The sequence below is a fragment of the Borostomias antarcticus genome (assembly GCF_949987555.1).
Source record: "Borostomias antarcticus genome assembly, chromosome: 8".
NCBI lineage: Eukaryota > Metazoa > Chordata > Actinopteri > Stomiiformes > Stomiidae > Borostomias > Borostomias antarcticus.
In genome coordinates, this window is record NC_140241.1 from 13259481 (window position 1) to 13268761 (window position 9281).

Here is a 9281-nt window from a genome sequence, read left to right on the forward strand (position 1 = left end):
TCCAGTATAAAAGGCTGGTGAGTAGCGTCACACAGCCCAGTGAGGACCTGCGAGCAGGTGAGCCCCTCAGCGCTGATATCTGTCTTTGATCTGTCCATATCTGAGCATGAGATGAGCTAATCTGTCTGGGAAACTTTACTAGGCGACTAACTTTACTGTAGTAACAGCTTGATCTATCAATACATAATATTCCCAGTATTGTTCACCTTTGCTGATGGCTATATTATGAGCCAGTTAAAGAGAAGTCTGAAGGTTTGTAGTTGGAGTGAATAAACAGCACTTTGCAGGTAGTTATTACTCAGACAGAATGACACCTCTGGCATTTCTCTCTCTCAGTAAATAGCCTAGTTATACCTCCCTCTCTTGGACCCAGGGAACATGTTGGTGTTGGTGGTTTGCATCCTGACCCTGCAGAGGGTGCTCTCTGGCTGCACCGTGGTGGGTGTTTCTGTTCTTCATTGACAAACTGAATTATTACATCTTACACAATACGATTACTTACAACACAGTTAAAACACAATCGCTCTGTAAAATTGCTTTATAATTGTCTTCTGGTTGGGATGAATTGAAATTAGGTATTTTTATATTTATGTAAATGAGATGAGAGTTCTGAGCCTCAATCCATTCTTTTCTTTCTCATTCTCCTCCTTCGGTTCACAGCCAAGTAAGTACAATCAACAAGGCCACAAGGCTTCTCTGTATCTCTGTATCACAAACTTCATGATCAACATGGACATAACTGTTACAGCTATGTTGAATTGACCATGTGTTTGACAATGACCAATGACCATGTGTTTTTGAAAATGTGCTATTCTCGATGATTGAGTGGGGATGTAATTTGTGATTTATATGCTGGTTGTCAAGGCACAAGGCATTCATCTTTATTAAGGGTTAAATTGACTATTTTCCGGTGCATTATTAAATATGAATGTGTGTACGCATGCATATGTGTGTGGATTAATATGTCTTCATGTGTGTGTGTATGTGTGTATTTGTGTGTGTACATATGTGTGTATTTATGTGTGTGTGCATGTGTCTGTGTTTGTGTGCATGTATGTGTGTGTGTGTGTGTGTGTATGGGTGTGTGTTTACGTGTGTGTGTGTTTGTGTATGTATGTGTATTTACGTGTGTGTGTGTGTGTGTGTGTGTGTATGTATTTGTGTTTACGTGTGTGTGCATGTGTGTGTGTTTGCGTGTTTGTGTGTGTGTGCATGTGTGTGTATGTATGTGTGTGCGTGTGTGTGTGTGTTTGTGTGTGTGCATGTGTGTGTATGTATGTGTGTTTACGTGTATGTGTGTGTGTGTTTGTGTGTGTGTATGTATGTGTGTTTATGTGTGTGTGTGTTTGTGTGTGTGTGTGTGTATGTATGTGCGTTTACGTGTGTGTGTGTGTGTGTTTGTGTGTGTGTGTGTTTATGTATGTGTGTTTACGTGTGTGTGTGTGTGTATGTATGTGTGTTTACGTGTGTGTGTGTGTGTGTGTGTGTGTGTGTGCAGCAGGTCTTTGCCCAGAGAACCCTGTGGTTCAGGGTGAGATCCTTAATCAGCATAACGCCTTCAGGAGAGCCGTTCAGCCTACGGCAAGCGACATGCTCAAAATGGTACACTACCTGTATGACTAGACAATCTCAAAACCAATCTCCACAGTATTAAGTACAGAAGAATTTTATGACTGATCCAATTGTGTCTGTGCACCCTGGTCTCACTTGGCAGACTTCAGAATTCGACGTTTGTCCATCGCTTCCATTCCAAACGTCATTTCTAGACGGCCTCCAAACGTCATTTCTAGACGGCATCATACAAATATGCGTGGAGGCGCTCGGGCAGCGAGCATTGAGCAATTCCCCTGTGCGCCCGCATGCGCAAGGGTATTGCGATATGCGTAGCGCGCCCACTAAGCGCTGTCCGAGTAGCTCCACTCCTGGGTCGTTTCGTAAATTAGCCTGATCCCTGTGTCCACGTCTATCCCCTGTGTTGATGTGGATGGTGCTTGTGTACACTGTGAATAGCTAGAAAGCATCCTAGCATTAGCTAGCGTTAGAATACGAGCTAGCTAACGCTAGCTAGCTAATGCCAACAGTAGCTATAAGAACAGTAGCTAATGCTAGCTAATAATAATGACAGTAAGAATGTGAGCTAGTTGGCTAGCTAGTAGTGTTGTTTGCTAGTTGCTTGTAAAACGTTGTTGTTTGCTAGTTTAGCCAGCTAGTTTTGCACAGTGTTGTCTCACCAAAGTTGTTTGACCCAACCAACACACCCTCAAAAGCGTTCGCAAATATACACCCCTCTTCTATCATGTGTTCCAATGTGAACAACCAACCACAAAACTCTGAGAACAACCAATCAAAAACGTAGGCCTATCCCACGTCCCACCCAAGTGAGACCAGGCTGGTCCATGGATGTATTAATAGAACTGGATAGGGTCACTCCATTCACTGACTGCTCAAAAGAGTGAAGCCCTATTGAACCGTGCCATCTTTGAAAAAAACGCGTCACTGATACCTTTGACATGCGCAGTCAAAGGTATCAATGACACGTTCTTGTAGTTCACGAACAGATTGCGTTCATGGCTCTCCCCGCTCTGAGTTAGCGATGAAAAGCAGCTTGCTTATTAAACTACTTTCGTCAAATATATCCGTTGGAAAACATATTTTTTTATCCAGGCATCTTAGTTTTAACAGTATAATTGTGACTGAACATGTTTTGTTTGCTAGTAGGTGGCATTCAAAATATATTTTCCAACGGATATATTTGACGAAAGTAGATTAATCAGCAAGCCGCTTTTCATCGCTAACTCAGAGCAGGGAGAGCAATCTGTTCGTGGACTACAAGAACGCGTCATTGATGCCTTTGACTGCGCATGTCAAAGGTATCAGTGACGCGTTTTTTTCAAAGATGGCGCAGTTCAATAGGGCTTCACTCTAGATTTCGAATCCTGGGGGCCTGGGCTGGTCTGTGTCACATCCTTGAATCACTCTAAAATTAGTTTCTTAATAGCAGTAGGCTAGTAGTAGTAGTAGTAGTAGTAGTAGTAGTAGTAGTAGTAATAGTAGGTCGTTTATTGATTCCCAGGGGGGAATTCCCAGGGGGGAAATTGTACTGGATATCAATCAAATACCTACTACTACTACTACTACCACTACTACTTCTACTACTACTACTACTACTACTACTACTACTACTACCACCACTACTTCTACTACTACTACTACTATTACTATGACAACTACCATTACTACTACTACTACTACTACTGCTAGTACGACTACTACGATTCATTTTAGAATGGTAGAGTAGGTAGCCATTTTGAATTCCTAACAGGTCCTCACCTACGGGTAATATGTGGTGTGTGTGTGTGTGTGTGTGCCTTGCAGAGCTGGAGTGCGGAGGTGGCTGCGAGTGCTCAGAGATGGGTGAACACCTGCTCCATGGCGCACGGACCCCCCAGCAGTCGCATGGTCGGGGGTAGGGCTCAGTACCGCACACTCTGCTTCAGTCCAGTTCAAACTCCATCGCCACCTACCCTAGACGGACGACACCCCTCCACATCCACTCTCCTCATCCCAGATTCATCCTCACTGCTCTGTCCGTTCTCCACTGCCAGCCTCTCTTTTCAGACACAGCCTTCCAACGTTCAGCTTCAGCTGTGCGCTGAGCGTTAGAAGACGTGAGAGCTCTGGTGAATCTCCAGGGCTGCTGGGGCCACTGACACACCTCAGAACCCTGTTGAGAGAGGCTGGCCACTGACACACCTCAGAACCCTGTTGAGAGAGGCTGGCCACTGACACACCTCAGAACCCTGTTGAGAGAGGCTGGCCACTGACACACCTCAGAACCCTGTTGAGAGAGGCTGGCCACTGACACACCTCAGAACCCTGTTGAGAGAGGCTGGCGCTGTGAATCTCCTCTCAGACCTCATGCCCAGTTAATTCTAATAAATCCTCTCTGTGATGAACAGACTATGAATGCGGCGAGAACCTGTTCATGTCAGGGGCGCCGCACACCTGGGCTGCGGTGGTCACAGCCTGGCACAGCGAGGTCAGAGATTACCTCTATCCAAACGGATCGACCAACGGCCGGCCCATAGGGCACTACACACAGGTAACAGTCCTACGGCTTGATGGACGCTATGTGAGCTTCTGTCTGGAGATCAATAACATGAACCGGGACAGCACACATGTACCGTAGAACTGATCAGCACTGTGTCTGTCTCTGCGTTGATACGGCAGGTGGTGTGGAGCAGCTCTTACAGAGTGGGCTGTGGACTGGCCCTGTGTCCAGGATCAGTGTATCTCTACGGCTGCCAGTATTTCAGAGCGTACGTCCCCAGTAGCATCCTCTCCTAATGCTGGCTGCAATGTGTTCGCTCTGACCCCCATGCTCTGACCCCCATGCTTTGACCCCCATTCTCTGACCTCTGACCCCATGCTCTGACCTCTGACTAAAGGTCGACAGATTAATGGGTTTGGCTGATTAATCGGCGCCGATATGACATTTTGAAACTAGTTACTATCGGCACATAGTATCGGCCGTTTTTGCGCCCCCAATGGTCACCAACGCAACGTACGAAGAGCCACGTGCCTGGAGACCTGTCAAGGTAATGTCATTGTGTGAACTGTGAATGTGTTAGGGTTTGAGGCTGGTGGAGGTAGGACCCAAAAGCAGACGGCAGGCAAGCAGCTCAGGTTCAAAATATAAGTTTTAATATCCAAAAATAATACCGGGAGGAAACGCAGGGGAAACACGCACTAACATTGACAATGACCCGACAGAGAACAAAGGAAACAGGAGGGCATATATACACTGGGAGAACAATCAAGGAACAATGTACAGGTGTGCAACAAGACATAACGAGACACAGGTGCAGACAATCACCCAGACAAGGACATGGAGGGATTCCAACAAGACACCAACACAAGGACACAGGAACAAGGACACAATGGAAGGGAACGGGGAACGAGGCTGGGACAGGGAAAGGGACCGGGCAGAAGCAGAGGGGGGAACTAAAGGGCCAGGAGAGGAGGGACTTGAGTGACGTGAGACTAGTGAGGGGACAGGTGTCTAGAGCTGGGGCTGGGAGGACACAAACCAACATAGAAGACAAGACAACGAACACAAGACCAAACACACAAGGAGGTAGAACAAAACCAAGTGACAAAGTGTACAATAGTCTCTGGGGGTAGTGCAGGGGCAGTCACTGGGAGAGGAGGTGCTCAGGGTCCAGGAAGGTCCAGGGGGTGAGCAGGGCGAACCAGGGGTCCGGGGCGAATCGGGGGTCCGGGGCGAATCGGGGGTCCGGGGCAGAAACGGGGGTCCAGACTGGGAGCAGGGGGTGAGCCGGGGCGGACCCGGCCCGAACCATAACAGAATGTATATTAAATGAAAGTTGACTTTGTATAAAACAGCTGTATTCATAAATTATACTATGGAATTATGACTGCATAGACGCACGATACTGCTGCCTAGCTCTGAGCTTTTAGAGAGAACGTTGTGTAGCAAGCACTTTCAGCCAACGTTAGCTAGCTAACTTTTGCCACTCTTCATACAAAGCTAGCTATGAGGATAACGTTAAATCGTTCAAAAAATCTGACAATATGTGACTGCAACACAACAAAGGCTTTCTCGTGCCATCTATAAATTCCTTCTTTATTATAAGAGCTCTCTTCAGAGCAACAGGGGGGGGACTATCGGCCGATTAATCGGTTATCGGCTTTTTCCCTGATTTCAACTATCGGCAGTATCGGTTATCGGTAAAATCCACTATCGGTCGACCTCTGCCTCTGACCCCCATGCTTTGACCCCCATGCTCTGACCTCTGACCCCCATGCTCTGACCCGAACGCTCTGACACCCATGCTCTGACCTCTGACCCCCATGCTCTGATGCCAATGCTCTGACCCCCATGCTCTGACCCCAACGCTCTGACCTCTGACCCCCATGCTCTGAACCCAACGCTCTGACCTCAAACCCCCATGCTCTGACCCCAATGCTCTGACCTCTGATCCCCATGCTCTGACCTCTGACCCCAGTGCTCTGACCTCTGACCCCCATGCTCTGACCCCCATGCTGCTGCCATAACATGCACATGCTGAAATGTACATTCATAAATCATCAACAATTTAAATGGGGGCTCAAATGAAAGAGACAGAAGATTAATTTTTAGATGTCTCATGGCTTCTAACCTTATTCAAAGTGTGTATGAAGGCTTATGTCACGTAGGGCATGAGGAAGTGTAAGTACAGTACAGGGATGAGGAGAGGTCAGCAGAGAGACCAGTATCACCCAGTGACCATCCGATCGCTCTGGTTACCAGGGGTAACTACAGAGGAGTGGCACCATACAAGGCTGGAGCTCCGTGTGCGGACTGTCCCAACGCCTGTGAACATCAACTCTGCAGTGAGTCAGAGGACACAACACCTGCTCTTCTGCCTTATATTATACACACACACACACACACACACACACACACGCACACACACACACACACACACGTACAGGATATCCACACACATTTATGATTACACATCACAACTTTTAAAATTGACTCCCCACAGCGAAATAGACCCTGTTGTAGATGGTGAAATGTTTAAAGGGGTAGTGCGCTATTTCGGACATTTAGCCCTTCTGGTCTATCTACCATGAACCTGAAACATAGAGACCATAATTTCACTGATTGTTCAGTATTGAGCTGGCTGCAGCCAGCTGTACAGTAAATGCGTAAAACTATGATAAATCTGCTTTTCTGAGAAGGGAAGCACAGAGTGTAACCAGTCTCAGTGAGCTCTCCTGTGAAATGTACCGCAATCCGAATATTTTTAGGTGTTTGGCATGACTTGCACATAATTCTGCATGGGAGCAGTGAAAACAAGTGCCATGCTTATGTTCAAGCCATGCCAAGCACATAAAAATATTCGAATTGCGATACATTTCACAGGAGAGCATACTGAGACTGGTAAGATTACACCCTGTGCTTACCGTCTCAGAAAAGCACATTTATCATAATTTTTCCAACAGTTACATATGCCCTATTGTCTTCCCTTGTAGCCCAGTGAGAGCCTGCATTAAAACTGCAGCTAGCTCAATACTGGAACGATCAGTGAAATTATGGTCTCTATGTTTCAGGTTCATGGACAGACCACAAATAGGACTAAATGTCTAACACGACCCCCTTAAATGTCAAATATATCTGTCAAGTCTCAAGACAACATGCATTGACCTTCCATTTTTACCTTGTTTCATTTCAGCCAATCCCTGCCCTTATGTCAACAAGTATTCCAACTGTGCTGCCCTGAAGCGAGAGGCAGGGTGTGGCAACGCGCTGGTGAAGGCCTGGTGCCCCGCCCTCTGCCGCTGTCACAGCGAGGTCATCGCCATCGCCAGGAAATAAAACCCTCCCTCTGCCGCTGTCACAGCGAGGTCATCCCCATAGACAGGAAATAGAACCCTCCCTCTGCTGCTGTCACAGCGAGGTCATCTCCGTAGACAGGAAATAGAACCCTACCTCTGCTGCTGTCACAGCAAGGTCATCCCCGTAGACAGGAAATAGAACCCTCCCTCTGCTGCTGTCACAGCGAGGTCATCCCCGTAGACAGGAAATAGAACCCTCCCTCTGCTGCTGTCACAGCGAGGTCATCTCCGTAGACAGGAAATAGAACCCTCCCTCTGCTGCTGTCACAGTGAGGTCATCCCCGTAGACAGGAAATAGAACCCTCAGAAAATAGACATGTCAACGTGATAATGCCTTGGTTGGCTGGCTCTGGTCTATGAGGAAAAACAACTTCATCATGAACTCTTTCCTTCTAAAGAAAATTACTTTATCATGAACTCTATTGTTATATAAAAAAAAACGACTATCGTGAACTCTATCCTTCTAAAAAAAGGGTGGTCAGCCTATCTGACTAGATACAAACCACCGTTAAATGACTCAGGTGATTCTAGATATAAACCACCGTTAAATAACTCAGGTGATTCTAGATATAAACCACCGTTAAATGACTCAGGTGATTCTAGATATAAACCACCATTAAATGACTCAGGTGATTCTAGATATAAACCACCATTAAATGACTCAGGTGATTCTAGATATAAACCACCGTTAAATGACTCAGGTGATTCTTACTGTGGGGGTTAAGGTTAGGGTGGACTGATTTCTACAGTTATGACGGTGACTATTTTGGTTGACCAAACTGGTTCAACACTATAATAACACACCATACCTCATCGTCAATTAAATTACTATAGCTATTCAAGGCATGAACTGTTTTCATTCAATGTTAAAGACCAGAGATCATAAAAACATTGCTTCATCAACACCAAATGCTTGCTTATCTAAATTGTTACTGATTGTCCTCAATTAAAGACTTGTATCTTGTCAATCAATAATATAAATACAAAAAATCATTATTAAATATATACTTTGCAGTGGCTGGAGATTATAAATGCATTGCAGCAACATTAAGTTTCACTGTTTCTAGATTATTCTTTTCTTTTGGAAAATAAAAAACTAAGGCAGCTCTTCTGGTACAAAGTTAAAAAGCCTTTATTCTTGGGCTAGTTCATGATGAACATATAAAAATGCCTACATGTTTCGGACTAAGGCCTCCTGGCCAAACCATGTAGGCATTTTTATATGTTCATCATGGACTAGCCCAAGAATAAAGGCTTTTTAACTTTGTACCAGAAGAGCTGCCTTAGTTTCTTTCTTTTCCATGGTATTATGACTCCCTGCTAAAGAGCACCTTCTTGGTTCACCTGCCTCAACCCACGTGAGCACTCAGTCTGCTGTTTTGTTATTCTTTTCTTTTATCTAAATATGAAAGGGAAAAAAATCTTACAGACAAAAAAAACATCTTAGAGAAATAAGAACCGGCTTTACAACTATATTTGTTGTCATATCTGTCAAACAGTTCCTAAATATGAATCGTCCCTTTTCTTAAAGGAATGCTTAAACCACATTCACGCCATACTGTACATCTATGGGTGTACTCCCAGCAGGGCCCTGGTCTTGTGGGTGCCCTAGGTGAGTCTTTATCGTTGTTACTTCTGGCTCATGGACCTTGTTAGAGGTGGGAACCAAACCCCAGACATCTCAGACAGATAAACACAACATGCATTTATGACCTGTCACAATGTTTTAAACTGATAAACTCATAATTAATATGTTTTTGGGAAAAGCAATACTTGTATTCTGCACCTTTCTAAAAGCTCTGAGGATTATTTGTTAATTATTTCTCTATATGAAAATGTTGGCTATTTCACCTGAAACTGGGTATGAAAATGCA

The 9281-nt window shown here is 45.2% G+C and overlaps 1 protein-coding gene across 1 annotated transcript; it reads left to right on the forward strand.

The window, feature by feature from the left end:
- Positions 1–378: 378 nt before the first annotated feature.
- Positions 379–7387, forward strand: LOC311312515 (cysteine-rich venom protein; the record flags this gene model as incomplete). Its single annotated transcript, XM_084442476.1, has 8 exons — positions 379–438; positions 661–664; positions 1499–1602; positions 3376–3466; positions 3960–4102; positions 4231–4319; positions 6314–6396; positions 7245–7387. The coding sequence occupies 8 exons, from the start codon at positions 379–381 to the stop codon at positions 7385–7387; spliced, it is 717 nt and encodes a 238-aa protein (XP_084298602.1).
- Between the last annotated feature and the right edge of the window lie 1894 nt (positions 7388–9281).